At 35.7% G+C, this 17,189-nt stretch overlaps 1 protein-coding gene across 1 annotated transcript in view; it reads left to right on the top strand.

The window, feature by feature from the left end:
- Positions 1–11,846, top strand: part of LOC136029502 (uncharacterized) — a 41,547-nt gene extending 29,701 nt beyond the window's left edge. Inside the window, exons 5-7 of the mRNA XM_065707948.1 lie at positions 2,201–3,166; positions 9,253–9,321; positions 10,936–11,846. Coding sequence (XP_065564020.1) covers positions 2,201–3,166; positions 9,253–9,321; positions 10,936–10,961 — 1,061 coding nt within the window. The 3' untranslated portion in view covers positions 10,962–11,846. The remainder of the gene's footprint in view (positions 1–2,200; positions 3,167–9,252; positions 9,322–10,935) is intronic.
- Positions 11,847–17,189: the final 5,343 nt, after the last annotated feature.

Raw genomic sequence — 17,189 nt, 5'->3', positions numbered from 1 at the left:
CTACTCCATGTCAGATCAAGTAGTAGAAAATATTTGTAATTACCAAGATGCTTCCATGAAAACGCAAGAGCAACTGGTAAAAACAAAACTTAATTAATCGGGTGAGAAATAATCGTTTTGTTGGCATCCAATGCTGCTATTTTGGTTGTTTTGTATTTATTTTAATTCCTTGATAGTTTTGCAGGACGTTATGAGAATTTTTGATTATGGATTCGGTTTTTAATTATATCATAAATTTGGTCCATGCTTAAATTTTCCATACTAAATTTTAAGTGTCCTTGTTGATTGACATAAAACATCTAAAGCCGAACTGCCCTACCTTGACAATGCAAGGAAAGAAATGTTGAGAAAACAATGGGTCTGTCAACAGACGGGCTTATTAATCTATTTGTAAGTCTATGTTTTATATATAGAAAATTTTATGTACCTCTAACGTGGCTTCCAAATATATTACATCTACTGTCTTTGAACGAGCAACTGTGTATGTATGAATGCATATGTTTGTAATTTTTCTTGAAAATGTTTTTTGAAAAATTAGCACCCTAGGATTTTCTTGCCTGAAAAAAACGATTTAGATACGTAATTAGTTTGAGAAAAATCGTTTAGAGCCTTAAAAAAAAAACAAAAAAACATATGAATGACGTCATATTTATGGGCACATTTCAAGAGCATGAATTACATCATTTTCCTCCCTGGAGTGGTCGTATCGTTTTTAGTACCTATGACGCATTTAAAATTACAAAAGATGAGCAAATGACTGAACAGATAAAGAAAAAGGCATGGAACAAGTAACAGTCAAAATCACTTTGAATTGCAAAGAAAAAGGCTGCACTACGAAACCTGCTGCTAGAAGACAAATCAAAATTACATTGGAATCAAAGAACATGTTAGTGTAGCCTGTTTTAGTCTGTGAAGGATAAACAGGAAGGAAAAACCAATTTTTAGTTTCTATGACACATGTAAAATTGACACATGACACGTGACAAATGACTATGAACAGCTAAAGAAAAAGGCTTGGCACTAGAAACAGCAACGAAAATGTAACATAAAGCTAAAGTAATTACACATGATTTTTAATTAATCCGAATAGCTCAAGCAAAAGACATGAACAAATATCATAGGTAACAATGCAAGAAATTGAAACGCAACACGATCTGCAGCTAGAAAACATGCGACAACAACTATGACAACGAATTCCAAATGATAATAAAGGACAAAGGTTGTCCTTTATTGGCCTCAGGTGGCTTGGTGCTGTGGTGAGTTGTTAGTAGTAGTAGTAATAAAGACAATTTTTCGTCGTCTTATAAAAACTTTTACCCGTATCTCAACATTTTTACTTCATTTCATCACAATGGATAGTACTATGGTCGAAGGAATTATTTAAAAAAAGATTTCTTCAGAAAACACAATGTCTGTCTAACGACTTGGTCTTTTCTACAACTTCCGAGTACATTCTACACACTCTGCCTTATTAATTACCCTCTCCCTGTTACGTTCTTCCAATCATAATTGCAGCAGTAGCTTCAAACTAGTAAATAGCGAACCTCACCCCTTTATAATCGAGAAGCAGCAACTATGTTTCTGAATAAATTTTGAAATTCAGAAGAGTCGTCATTTAACATTAATTTAGGAATCATAACTGATATTATTGATAAATTTATAATCAAAAACTAATAACGAAACTAATTCATGAGAATTTGAAAAATAGCCTGATAACCATCGCAAACGGCGTCAGATTGAAATAAAATTATATTATTGGAATCACCATGGTCGAAATTCATAGCCAGACGTTAGCTCTGTATCTTAAAAACTGGACAACTTCAATATCTTTCCCGTATTTATCAATACAGAACAAGTAGGTTGTTTAAATGCACTTTAAAAAAATCGTTTAAAACGCAAGCCATGAGTCCCCACAAAAACTCCATGGCCTAAGAAAGGGGGGAGGGGGTGGGCTACAGCAATGTGAGTAAAAAAAATATAATTTATCCTGATTAATATGCTACTATACGTAGTGATTTTTTGGATGTATCTTAATGCTAAGTGTGGCTGCAATGGTGTTATTAGTTTTAGAGTATTATTGTATTTACAAAACTTTTATATGCATTAAAAAACTTAGTTTTAATTGACGATAACCTTTTGGCAAATATTTTAAAAAGTTATGCTTAACATTCAATCATTAATAATATTGTTGTTATTTAAGTTGAAGATAATGAAGGTAACGTCAATGTTGTCGTTCAAGAATGTGATAAAACTGCCATCTATAACGACGATGCACTAAGCACTTCCGAAGATCTGCTTTTAACTCAAGCCTTAGACGAAGTTGAGAATGGGCTGTTTCGACCTATTAGCCCAGTTCTCAGCCAAGTGTCAGAAACACCAAAATCTTCTAGAAGAATGACTAGATTACGAAAAGTCTCTCCTGGGCTTCAGAAGTCCAGCTTGGTAATAGGTCTTAGAAATGATTCTAACCTGACTCAAAAGTTTTATAATGCAGAGAATCAGTCTAGTAAAACAACTATTGAAGCAAATCCTACCGTTCTTCCCTGTAACAGTAAATGTGAAGTTGTACCTCCTTCCATGGATTCAGTCAAAAAAGTTGTTCAGTGTTATTCATTCAAAACAAAGTCCCTTGTTTGTCCACAATCTGAAACCGCAAAGCGGATGCTGAATCCAATGGCAGATCGAGAAGGTAACTTAAATGCTGAACGAGACAAAATCTCTATTCAAGGCCCTCGTACCAGTGAATCTAAAGCTGTAGCTGCAACACTAAGTACAGCAAGAAAGGTTGTTCAGTCTTTTTCATTTAAAATGAAAGCTGCTACTTCTTCTCAAGAAGATGCTACGAAGAAAGAGACGAAGCAGCTTGAAAGCAAGAAAACAGAATCAAGAACTTCATTCCCTAGTAATAACCTTTCCATTAACAAAGAAAGTTTGAGACTGAGTGGTTTCAGTAAAGCTGAATCTGGACAAGTCCGTAAAAGTGAACCGCATAAACTGAATGACAGCAAAAGTAATTGTAATTGGAAACGCTGGTCAAGTATGCCAAATACGTCCAGAGTTGAAGTTTTCGAAGACGACGAAGAATTTGAGTTTCTTATAAGTGAGATTAAAAGTGATGAAGAATTGCTAAGGGCCTCTGCAAGCCAGCCACCTGCACAGAGACCAAGTAAGTTGTTTTTTTATATTTTTTATTCTAGGCTAACACAGGCTTTGTGAAAAAAATGTTAAAGTAAGCTATTTTGTATTCTAACTTTTATATCAGTTCGAACATACCTGATATAGATGTTGACTATATACAAAACTCATTTTGCAGTTTGAAGTTAATTGATGTTATCTTTAAAATGTAGGCTACTCCATGGTATTTTTGTACGACGGTTTTTCTGCTGTTGGGTGTATGTCGGAACATGGAGGGGGATTTCCTAAGGTTTAACCTTATATATGCCTTATACAATGTTTACATTAAGGGTTTTGTTAGGGTACCCTTTATTTGCCTAATACACACCTTTCAGTTTTGAATTGTATGTTGTGATTGTGACAAAAAAGAATAACTTTTTGACAAGCAAATTACATGCTACCGAGTACTTCTTCTTTTTCTTCTTTTTTTAAGGGTGTAAGCGGGCATCATGCAAAGCGTGTGTTGTTGATAACTTCAGCACTCATGCTTATTACAAAACTATTAGGCAGCTTTGAGACTAAATATATTCAGCTTTTCTCTGAAAACTCCCCTAGAGTTTCAACTTACTCTTTCAACTGTTCCAATTATCTCCAATTATTATTGGAGATATGAACACTGATGTAAAACATGATTCTGCTCGTACTGTGAATCTACTTGATTGTCTCCCTGATTACAGAATAATTGCGAAGGATCTACCCTTCTCGTATGTGCATAATTCCGGAAGCTTATCGGATATTGATCACGTGATTTGTTCCCCGTTCATTACATCTTCAACAGTGCATGTCCACGAAGATGAGCAAGATATTGATCACCTTCCTTTATCGCTATGCTTTTCGATTAGAAAAGATAGTACTGACCAGGCGTGTGCTCCTGCCTCTAAATGGTTTGTGCAGAGTAATTGGAAAAATGTTAATATGCCATTATATATTTCAACCCTGGCCATTCTCCTTGGCTCTTTACGTGTACCTTTTCATCTAATCCAGCTGAGTGTTAGTCCTACTAAAAGTAATTACGATCTGAATCATTATTACAACCAAATCGTGTGGTGTTTAAAACGCGCTGAGGAGGTTGCTGTCCCTCAGGAGCGAGTGAGGAAAAGTACAAGGAAACCAATCTGGTCGTGTGACCCTGAGCTGAAAAGTGTGAAAAATAAAGCCAAATTGTGGCTGCGTATATGGGTTGCTAACGGTCGACCATTAGCTGGGAATGTGTTTGAAATAAAACAAAAAACTAAGCGTGAGTTTAAGAAATGTCTGCGATCGAGCCGTTACAAAGGGTTAGAATATCCTACCAATAAGAAAGAATGGGACAAAGTGATTAATTCAGCTAATTTAAATAACTCGCCAAATCCTAATTGCCCCATTACGCCTTCTGCATGGTCTGACCACTATTCAGTTATATTTTCCAAAGTGAATTATGCAGTGCACGCGCTTTATTCGAAACTGCTTGATTCGGTTCTCCCGCCTTCCCTGACTCAGGCACAAGTTATTCCCGTTTCAGTTGACGCTGTAATTACATCTGTTAAGAAATTGAAATCAAGTTCTCTTGATATTGACGGTATCAGTGCTTGTCATCTAAAAATAAATTGCCCGTCTTTGTTTTTCCATTTACAGTTGTTTTTCCAAATGTGCCTTTGTTGTTCCCTCGTTCCTGACAGCTTTTTGTGTGGAACTGTCACTTCTGTACTTAAACGTGGTAAGACTCCTTTGGATTGTTCTTCTTACAGGCCTATCACGGTTGCTTGTAATTTTAGTAAAATCCTTGAACACATCCTACTTCCTTTCATAAGTATGAATGCTAATTTCGGGGAGAATCAGTTTGGTTTTCGGTCTGGCATCTGGTGCCAGCACGCTCACCGTGCTCTTGCTTTCCTTCTTAAAGATGCTTCCGCTAAAGGGTATGGTCTTCATATTTGTGCTCTTGATCTTTCTAAGGCTTTCGATAGTGTTGTACATAGTCAGGCTCTTTACTCTCTTTATAGTCACGGTATTAACCTTTCAGTTATTTTTCTTCTAAAGTTTTGGTATAGTAATTCTTATCTTCGAATTAAAACTAATGGTGCCCTTTCATCTTCTAATGTTCTTGTTCGTCGGGGCGTACGGCAGGGTGGAGTGTTATCTCCTAGTATTTTCAAATTTTGTATCTCTGGTATTCTTGAGAATATTTCTTCTATGTGTTTTGTTGGTTTGAGTGATATTTCTTACCTTGCTTATGCTGATGACATTCTTCTAATTAGCCGGTCTAAACTCAGTCTATCGCAGATGGTTCATAAAGTTTCTTCTTCTTTTACTAAAATCGGTCTTTCGCTTAATGTTGATAAATATGAGTATCTTTCTTTCAATGTTCCCTCTTCTCCTAGGCCTCTAATTTTTCAAAATTTTTCTATCCCTCATGTAGATTCGATCCGGTGGTTGGGTATTACACTTACAAAAAATCTTAAAACTCTTCGGGAGCGTGCTGTCTGGGATGCTAGAGTGAAAATCCAGATTGGTTACTCTAAAATTGTAGCCAATCGAGGGAAATACAATCGTATTGCCCTTGGTAAGCTTTATTCTACTTTTTCCGATCATTCTGTTCTTTACCTTTCTGGGCTTTACCCTATATTTAAGAAAAAAGATATTAGCGATATTCGATCCTCTTATTTCCGTTTCTGTAAATTTCTTCTCTATCTTCCTCTGTGGTATAAGAATCGAAAGATAATCAAAAAGTTCCATCTTCCGAACATTACTGAGAAGCTGACTGATCTACACAAAAAGCTCTCAGAAACGGCGTATCGGCGTTTGTCGCCTCACCACGGTCTGATCCGTTTGTATGATTAATGTCTATTGTTGACTCTCGTTTTTTTGTTATTTGTTTTTTTATTTGTTATTTGTTTTCCGTTTTTCTTCAAGTTTTTACTCCACTATTTATCTTTTTGATGTAAGTGGGTTAGAAATAAATATTATTATTATCATATTATTATTATGTTTGGATATACGTTATTTTGATTAATTGGCAACACATTGTGTCTTTTAGTTTACCTCGCTAATTAACTGTGAATGGATCCTACGTCCCATAGCAGCTTGTATTGTAGAAACGTTTATATTTCTCCCTTCCCCGCTCCCTCGTTTTATTCTACACTACCTGTAAGTTTCAATTTTATCCCTCCGTACCCGTTTTCGAGATATTGAAGAAACGGTATTTTGACTATCTGCATCTGCCTTTTGTCTTTCAATTTAGCTCTATTCTGTCCTTCCTAGTCATAGTTCAACCTCTGTTTGACCTCTCCTCCCCCCTGTTACCACTATTTAAACTTTTTGCTTAATATCCCAAGTTGTTCGCGAGATATTGTAGATTCACTATTTGAATAATCTGGCAATACATAGTGTCTTTTGGTATTCGTCGCAACTTAGCTGTGCATGCGCTGTGAAAAGTGCAAAAGGTTTCGATCGACAATGGACAAATTTCTATAGTCTTTTTGGCCCTCCCCCAAGCCAAAATTGTAATTCCACTTGACCTCTTCTCCCATATTCTTCCTGATCTTCAAAGTTATTCTCAAGATATTGCAAACAATTTGGAAACTTGGATGCACTTTGCATTTTTTTTTTTTGCTTTATTTACATATGATGTGATATTTATTTGCAAAAGAAAACAGCCGGGCCATGGCAAAAAACATAAAACAATATAATACAATATAAACACAAAAAAAATAAATAAATAAGCACAACTATTCCAAGAAATTTTTTCGATGTGCAATACCCACACGAACAAATCTACAACATTTTTTGTTGTAATAAAATTTATATTTTCCAAAACTCCAATAAACCACCCCTCGTCATCTTTATACGTGTTTCGTATCTAGAGTATCTAAGAGCTCCAAGATAATCGGACAACCAAGAGCAAACTTGGCCACCTTTTCTACTAAAACCTGTCTATGAACACCGGGTATTCTATATAATTTTGGGTGATTGCTCTAAGGCTATGGGGACGATGTTGATCTTGGAGGTCTACTTATTAGATCTTTTTATATATCTGAACAAAGTGACTATCTGGAAATTTTGACACAATATCATGGGGGAATACGATGGGCTGGGTTGCAGGAAAGGCTTGCCCTAAAATTATTTTCGGCTATTAAAAAGGACATTGCAACTTTAAATTCCTAATCATTTGCATCGGTACTTCGCTGTGAATAGTTTTAAGTCTCACAGGTCCTTAAGGTACCACCAATTTCTGGCATAAATGAGACACAACATGTCTAGCCTGTTTCTGTCACCTCGCAAAGTTGATTTTGATATCCGCGTGACGAATCCTCCAAAAACAAAACTTTGTGACTATTCTACTTGTTCCCTTTGTTTCTACCCCAAAAATTTCAAATGTATTGTTTTGATAAGCTTACTACTTAAATGTAAATAGATTTTAAGTCCCCTAGTTGCCTGTGCTGCACAAAAGTTTAGAAGTCCTCCTGTTCTATCCTCTATTTCTCCTTCGCTACCTGAACGCTTCAATTCCATCCCCAAGGCAGTTTTCAAGACATTGCAGATATGACATTTGGATATTCTGAATGCGCATATTGGCATTTGAAATAACTTTACCCTTTCTCTCTAGCTCATTCCAATGTTTTCTTGAAACATACATTTACCCCCCTCCCCGCTTACTCTTCCCTTAAAGTTTCAACTTGATTCACCGTGTTTTTCCCGATATTTTTTAGTTTCACCATTTTCATCATCTGGCAGCACATAGCAACTTTTTGTTTACTTTGCTACTTAACATTCCATAATTTACTTTACTGAAATCACTTTTTGTGGACCATATCCTAAAAGTTTTAGCCTCTTCTCCCTTCCTCCAAGTTAAAGTTTGAGGTCTAACGAGCCCCCCCCCCCCTCCCACCCTTCGCTCTTACTGGAAGTGTCAATTGGATCGTTGAAGCCATTCCCGGAATGTTGCAGATAATTTGGAAGCCGGTACACCATTCTTTTCTTTTTCTTCTTTGGTGTCTTTGTTTTATTTATTTGACGGTATCATTTAATTAATCAATTGAGCCACTGCGTCATTTCCAGGTAATTTAAATCTTCTAGTTGTGACTATGGTTGTTAGATTAATTTATTTTTCTTCGAATTAATGAAAATAAAAGAAAACTATCTTTCAAAATCTTTTTAACAATGGGTAACTTACGTGCTTTAGGGCAGTTGCCCCTAGGTTTAAAGGGTTGATTTAAGCCCTGGAGGTATACTTATTAGAGTTTTCAACGTTTCTCTGCAAATCACTATTTCCAAATTCTAATCCAAAACCACGAATGTTATAGTGGGCCGGGTAACAGAAAAGAACATGAGAGGGAAGCTGCCTGCCCTTCAATCATCTTTGATCCTTTAAAATGAGACTATAATCTTTAGTTCTTAATCGAATGATTCACCTCAAATTCTATAGGGTTACCTCTTCCATACAAGAGGCTGGGGGAAAAGTTGTCTTTTCTGCCCTTTGTTGGGCCGTTTTTTTTTTTTTGGGGGGGGGGGGTAATATTTTCAATTTGTCCTTCTGCGTGGGGTCCTCTGAGCCCCAGCACTTCAGGCTGCAAGTTTTGAGTTGATCGGTAGAAAAAACATTCTTTTTTGGGGCTATGGGACTGGGTCTCCGAATAATTTTCGCACTTTTATGTACTATTGTTATGAAACAATGTAAATAGTAGTCAATTTGCTTCGTTTAAGACCCTTGTCCCATGGCTATGGGGGTCAATCATTTCAAGTAAAATGTTTCATTGACCTCTTGCTATCTCAAAATTTTGATTGGATATCTTGGTGGTTACGGGAGGCCGGGTTGAAAAATAAAAAACACTAGAACTTTCAAGTTCCAATCAAATGAGCCCTCCCGAGTTTCTGAGATCACCCCTTTCATAACGAGTGGCCAAAAGAGTCTTTACTCAGAAAGAGCTAGAGCGCTACCTCTGCAGCAACTGCCAATTCTTGAATAACCGATTTTCAACTTATTTACTACCCAGCTCAATCTTCATTGTATATGTACACGTCGAAGATTGATATGGAATCTGTATGCAGTATCTAGTTTCTGATCTGTTCTAAAAAATTTTAGAATGTTTGTATTTTCAGAATCTTGGAATGCAACTTTTGAAGAGGATTTCGATGCTGAGCTTCTTGAAGCCGTGGAAAAAGTTGAAGGTAAGTATACAAAAAAATTTCTTTCTTTGGGTTTTAAAAAACCTTTCCCAGTGGAGAGGGGCTCCTCTCCTCTCCATGAATAATGGTTGTATATAGGTATGGTTGTAGCCTTTCATGGTCTCTCTTACCAGCTATGTTTTCATGTATTTTATTATCTGTAGGAATATGGTTTGTTTGTCTTTGTTCAGTCAAGATCAAAGAACCTCGTAAAAACATTTCACATTTACGCCCACTCTGGGATTTGATGAGGAGAACCTCGTTTGTTTTCTCGCAGAGCTCAAGAGACTTTCAAATCCAAGGGCGTTTTCAAACAAGTACTAATTTGATGAATTGGTTGTTTTTGTTTTTTTTTTTTTTTCTAATTAATAGAATGTGAAAACTTTGAAATCTTGTTTCTTTTCCTTCGGCTTTATGCGTATGTGTCCTTTTGAAAAATCAGGACGTGAGTGCCAATATCTTTTTTCAACTCTTCTGGTATAAGCCAGTTCGTTTCACTCATTGCTCTCAGAGTTGTATATGTGTGAAGTGCTGAATATATGGGACACCCATGATGTATCTTTGACCAATAAGGTTTCAATAAATTATGCCTATCTAAATGCATCAATCTACCTAGAATAACTTGTGTTCGTCTGTGCTTATAGGTTGGTGCTTGCTCTCTTTGAGTATGTGCGCCTGTGTACTAGATTGTGCGGGTGTATTTTTGTTTGTGTCCGCCATTGCGTCAAAGGTTTTGCCTCAGAGGCTTGTTTCCAAAGGGTGTTCTGCCAGCTTACAGCTGAGGAAAGGATTGGAGGGAAGGGAGGAACTGATTTCCTACCTAACCTCCCTTCACAAAAAAGGCTAACAATTTGGTCAATAAACAACAGTTGCAAGGACTCTTTGGAAGCTTTAAAAAATAATAATTATAGCAAGGCTTGAATTCGCTCTGACTAAAATCTACTCTCGTCCTCAATAATCAAATATTATTCAATAAATTTTAGTGTTTTTATCCATCAAAATTAGAAATATTATTAGTACGAGTTTTAATATGTTATATAGCTTTACTCCACGTTATTCTGATATAAAATGGCATTGCTATATCTTATAAGGAAATTTGTCGTAAAATTACACTTTGTTATATCTTGTAAGGAAACTTGTCGTAAAATTCTTTTTTTTTTAATGTTAGTTTTTATATTGTCTTCGATCCTTCTTTTCTCTAGCACATGAGCTGCTTTTCAATCCTTTCTGGTATATCACTTTTTCACCGAATGATTTCAATAAAATAATATTCTTAATAAAGCAACCTTTAGCTGAAAGAAACCTATAAAATTTGATTTGTTCCCCGGGAGCATTTATTATGGCAAAAAAAAATATTATATCCAACTTTTTGCCTCGATGACTACCAAACTTAAATTAATGTTTTATGCTAGTAAGATATTCGATTCAGGGCACCAGCCGTTTACCACGAATTAGTTAAATTGCGATTGTTTTATAAAAAAAAGTGTAAAGCGTTGGTGCAAGCTATGTTTTAGCTATAATCGTAGATATCATACTATAAACCACCCTTTGAAGGTTCTAATATGCTTAAACTTATCCTAACTGAGTATTTTAATCATATCTCTTTTATTTTTGCAGCAGACATTTTCAAGTCTAAAAGATGAGGACGTGGCCCAGGCCATCAACATAGCAGTTGCAAATCCAGGACGGACGGCAAAGGTGACATCGATCCAGTGTTCACTTATAGTCTGCGAATCTGCCGACCAGAAAAATATTCCTCAAAATTTTAATCGACGGATCTTCTGAAAGAAAAGAAAATCGTGAAATTCTGATGTACCTCCCTTCCGAGAGTTCTAGATCCAGTGTTGCACCATTGTATAAACTATCATCATTGAAGAAGCTATTTACTGCTGAAACTGCACTAGAAATTGTGAAAGATTCTTGACTTCATATCTGTGCAGTGTGATCACAACCTTGGAGATGTTCTACCTAATACTAGCTTTTGCTCAATCTGGCAGCTGGGTATACTCAGATGCCATAACTTTGGTGGTACAAAATCGTTAAAAAGGGTTACACTTAGAATATATTTCTTCATTATGTTAGAGATATTGTCCGGACGGTAGTACTTGAGCGTGGATTCGACCCAGATCTGTTTTGAATGCCAGAAATCTATTATAACGCGCAAAAATTCCAGAACAGTATCCAAATTAGAGGTGTTGACTATAACATGCTAGATTATATTTATGTGGGGGTGGGTAGTGAGGGGAGTAAGTTCAAGCAGCACTAGGTTTCTCGAAATTGTGTTTTTTTCAGTTGTTGAATTCAGCCAAGGATTTTTCAAAGCTTAAATTTTATCGTTTATCAAAAATTTGGAATGGTCCTGGGTTGTGGGAAGGAGCTTTAGTCTTCCAAGTACTTTTCATTACTTCAAATTATTTTGTGACAGATCTAGTGCCAATCGATCATATGTGAAATTTTATGATATTATTTCTGTTATGCTTCATCTATTTTGTTATATTTTATCCATGGAATAAAGTTTCTTTAACTCATTTGCGATTATAAAAGCTTTCTTGGGCGCGCTAAACAGCAAAAGGTGTGATTCTTTGGCTGTAGCCTGACCCAAACGTATACGAAGACTTTTCAGAATTCTGAAGTTGTTGCTAGACATTCTTATCCATATTTTTTGTTTTTGTTTACTTTTTAATGACTGTATTACATAAATATAAAGAAACCAAAAAGATTTGTCTGTTTTGCGTCATTTAGGTTCTGAGATATATTATTGAAAGATTCATATGGATTTTGATGTCCTAAGTATAGCCAAAAGTTGGTATGAAAAGCCCCTTTCATTTGGCCCCAAAAAACACACTTTTTTATCAATTTATGCCATTATTTTATTTGTTGCTTTTTACATTTTAATCAGAATATATTGTTGACGTTTAAAATACTTTTCAAAAAATATTAAAATACAAAGTGATACGAAACGCTACTTCAAAATACTCATTAGAAATACATAGTTCACAAAATGGGCAATTTCTAATATCGTATTGCAGTCGGTTTACCTTTGGTATTTTCCAGAATTCTCTTTTCTGGAAAATTGAAGATGCCATAAGATTACAGATTACAATAATGTAATCTGTTCTTTCCTGTGCCTTTTTTAGAGCAGCTTGAAGAATTTATGTTGAAAAGGGTAAGCAATTATCGCGCACAAAAGTGGAGTATTGGTGGTACTATCCTGTTATCTGTATCTAGGCTGGCGATAGTTTTTCTCAGCCGGCGATAGTTTCTCTCTTGTTTTAGCGTCAGTACGCAGTTTTTTTCTGACTAAAAACAGAGGCAAAATTACATATAACCTATGCAAAATGCGTATAGATGACGAATATTGTGCAATATAAACAAATTTGCAATTAATAATTCTGCTCTGATTCCAATTTTAAACAATTTAAACGCATCCCCACCTAATACTATTTTTTGTAATTGCCTTTACTTGGAAAGATGTGTAACTTTCAAGCTTCTGGATCTTTGTCTTCGTATTTTTTAAAGTTATTTGTTTTAGTCCCTTATTGATTTATTTTGACGTATGTGTTTTCTACTTTTGCTTTGCGCTTTTAGCTCTGAGAAGAAGCTGTGAGTGTATATCCCAAATACCTGCTACTTCCTTCCATTATTGTCCTTATCTTGTCTTTTATTTTTCAATGTAAAATTTTCTGCTTTTCCTAGATTTTGATTATTTGAAGTACTTTTTTAAAAATATAATCTTATCTTTCTGGGGATTAATTAGGCAAATTTCTTCATTCGGCTCAAAACTCACCCTAACATGAAAGAAGAAGACAAAATGTAGATCTTGCTGATTTTGGTACTGTAAAATTTCACCGGAAGACTTTAAAATTATCCTTGTAGAAATTTGAGTGACAATCCCAAGTATTGATAATTTTTTCTGTCACGCCAAGAGAATTTGCTTTCCAATATTGATAATACAATCTTATACACGATAATGAATCTTAGCACTTACTGTTGTGGTTGTTCTTCTTTGCTAAATTTTTCTGTAAAATCATTTAACTGATTTGTATAATTTATAAAAAAAAAATATCTAAATCCTGTTCCTTTTACTTATGAAGCTATTCTGTCCTGTCTCTTAAAAAAAAAGCTTCGATGCATAAATTATGAGATAAATGAAGTAAAAGTTAAGTTTGATAGCGCAGAGCTGTAGTTTGTGAAAGGGGAACAAAAACTGGAGCTTATTAAAGCCATATAAATGGAATAGGGCACTACTGTTTTTGATATACATTTTGGAAATAAAAACATTCGTAACGAATTGTATTAATGTGAAACTTAGTGAATGTTGGAGTGGGTATTGAACTAAGTCAAAGACACTATATTCATAAAGGTTGTTCAAAGGACATATCAGCAATGTCTCAGGAACATATGATGGTATTCAATTGAGTCTTTAAGGTCTTCTACAACCACTACTACTTCTACTATTGCATCGATTATTCAAGACTGCCACTACTTGTTACTGCTTGCGTCTGTCACTACTTGTGACAGTGAATTCTTGCGACTGTGACTATTTTCGACTAGAACCACCTTTGACTGTGACTACTTGGATCCACTATTGCATCTCCATGCGACTGTGATTGTAATCACTACTTACGTCTGCAACTATTTACGACAGCGACTATAACTATTTGTGACTGTGACTGCGACCACTTAGCATAGTGAATGTAACTACTTGCGACTACGACTGCTTCTGATTGCGACTGCGAGTACTTGAAACTGTGACTATGACTACTTGCAACTGCAACTGTAACTATTTGCGACTGCCACTACTACTAATACAACTGCGAGTGGGACTGCTGCTGCTACTACTACAACTGCCACTACTACTACTACTATTGAACTAAATCAAAAGAATTCGATTGCATCCATAGACCATCACGACGTTACAGATGCTAATCATATATCTTGAATATTAGAAGTCCAAAGGTACAGCTGTCACCAAGAGATCATCCCTGCGGAAGTGAAAGTCAAACCTATTTCTCAAATTATTTTTCAGAAGCAAAATACAGCTACTATCGTCTGGTTGTTCCTAAAGTCGAGCTTTTTTGAGGCCTAGACAGATCATAATCCGTAGAACCCTGGGTTCCCATATATACGATTTTTCTGCGAAATATCGCATTAAAAAGTCAGACACAAAATTTGCATGTTAACGTGATAATTATTATAAGGGGTCGCACTAAAACATTTATTTGCGCTCAATTTTGAAAAAAAAAAAATAGTATATTAACTTGGTTTTTTCAAATACCCTACGGCAAGGTCAATATCTTGTTCTGTTAGGTTAAGGGACTGGAATGCATCAAAATTGTCATAAAAATTGCTGTAAGTGAGAAATCCAATTGTTCTTTCCATTTTTTACTAGCTTAGAAACAAATACTTTTGTTCTAGCTTAGAAACAAATCAACTGCTCAAAAGTGCCACTGCTAGAATCAAACTGCCTCATGCTAGCCTAGATGTTTAGCTGCTATGCCCAATTAAGGCCTTTAGGCTATACTTCACAAAACGAAACAAACTGCCCTAAATTTTTCAGGTTAGGCTTAGCCACATAAATTGGCCTACTAATCATACCTTCAACTCTAACTTCTTCTGAGACTTCATTCCATTGCTTCCATTACAAACAACCTATTCTTATGGTCATTGTTACCTTTAGGGAATAGTTTTCTATAGTTTCTAACCTACAAAATCAATTTCCAAGCCTGTTTATTTGGTACGATTTTTTCATCGAAATTATCGGAGAAGTGGAAATTGATGAACTTGTAAGATATTTGGAAAATTGGATAAATTTTAACCAAAATTTGTACACAGCTGTGTTATTCGCATATCTGGTCGAATAATCGTGTTTGCATTCGAATAATCGTATATATGGGAACCCAAGGGTTGAAGGGTAAATTCCAAAACATATTAAGGGAAAATTCATATTTTTTGTTTGTGCCATTGAATAGTAGATTGGATCTCTTAGAAAATCTCTTGCCTTTGCCTCAAGAAAGTCTCAAAAAGTAATTTGGAGTCAGAAATACCCGGTGGCCTGCCTCCACGGACCGTGATAGTGGCAGCGAATGAATCATTCGCTGTGGTGGGTCGTCGAAATATTTTAGGTGGTGTTCAGCCAGATTCCGGCACAGCTTTGGAATTAGTTTAATAACCGATCCACAGGATTTTGAGAGTTCGTTGTAGCCGTGCCTGTGGCTTTTGTATTATTTTTATTAAACAAGAAGAAACAAATCGTGCATAAGATCCGTTAAAAGCTCTTTTAATCCTAACTTTTTTTGTTGCATTTGATTGTGATCTGGGACATTTATACTTTGCCAAACGACAGGCCTAAAAACTCTTCAATTATTGATTGCTTAGCATTTTCGTCGCATGTAGATAAGCTGTTTCAATGTTATCGTAGAGATATATTTATAAATGAGCAAATGGTTAGACCACAAGAACCAGATGTTCTTGGATACTTGAGCCCAAATGTTGTTATATCTGGGGATGTGGACACCTTTGTGCTTCTACTTCAATTGCTTCCAGATTTGCTAGGTAAAACTAAAGTGAAACGTGATAAAAGCAGTGCAATCGGAAATCAGCAATCCACAATTCCAGATAGAAAACAAGTTATCAAGGTGACAATAGGAGGGAAATGCTTAGATGATCCATCCGTTTTTGATCGTCTGTAAGACTCCGCAAAACTACCGACACAATGTTTAAAGAATTGTCAGATTTTATGTTGATATATGAGCCTTCCTGAGCTCAAGTACAAGTGCCGAGTGGAAATTTTCCGATACCAACAACCTGAAAAAAAAAACAGTTCACCGAAACAGTGCATCACTCAATTTATTCCAGGAAGGCCTTTACTTCATATTAATCAAGGAATATGCCGATAAATCTATTTAATGCCTCCCTCTTCATTTCTTCCAAAGAAGCTCCCATTGTGACCTTTATAGCTGTTTGTGTCTCACAATATTTCTTCCTAGAAATCCGTTGGGTTACGACTGATCTAATAATTTAAAAGGTGAAAGGTGTTCTTTAGCATCTCCATTGGAGTCTAAAAAGTACATTTGCTCATATGAATATGGTTCAAAATGACCTTCAGGGGTCTGTAACGGGTGTGCCGCTGAATTGATTTTCTGATAAACTTGTCCAGCTATTTTGAAGCTAAATACATTACGACTATTTTTGGTTCAATCAACGCTTACGTTGAATGTAGCTAAAGCAAAACATGTGTTCCAGTTTCGTATTTGTTTTTGAAACATTTTAGAGACCAAGTGATGTCCTATAACACTCCCATCAAATTCATTTAGAAATTTATGATGCAGGAATGCAATTCTACCAAGCAGGCTGTAGCCCCATAGTAAAACATCTTTTTTTGCCACTTTTCCTCTGGGATAATGGAGGACTCCACAGTGACAGAGTAAATACAGAGTTGAAGCGTCCCAATGACTTACAAAAACAGCTGCGTAGTTTATGGCATCTTTGTAGGTTTTTACTTCGTTTTATATCACAATTTTCTGGCATCGAGGATTGTGATGGTGCTGCTCTTCTAACATAGTATTTTTTCAGTACTTGCGTACAAAATGGTACACAGTCAAGAAGTAAAGTTAGGTCAATCCCAGTGCAATATATCTAAATATAATGACGATACAACACTTTAGAAATAAGTATGGGCTATATATATGCACAATAGGGGGGGGGGCTGTAAATTATAACGTGTTTACACTCAAAATGCGTTAGCTAAAATTATTTTGTTCTCGAGTCTGTACCATTATGTACACAAGTAACTTTTTTTTCTTGGGCACTTTAATTTTGACTCGCTCTGATTCTCGCTGTCCTTTAACAGCACATTTCTTTATCCTTCA

Source organism: Artemia franciscana, chromosome 7, assembly GCF_032884065.1.
Source record: "Artemia franciscana chromosome 7, ASM3288406v1, whole genome shotgun sequence".
Lineage (NCBI taxonomy): Eukaryota > Metazoa > Arthropoda > Branchiopoda > Anostraca > Artemiidae > Artemia > Artemia franciscana.
The sequence above is the reverse complement of the archived record's forward strand: the minus strand, read 5'-3'. Positions and strand labels throughout refer to the sequence as shown.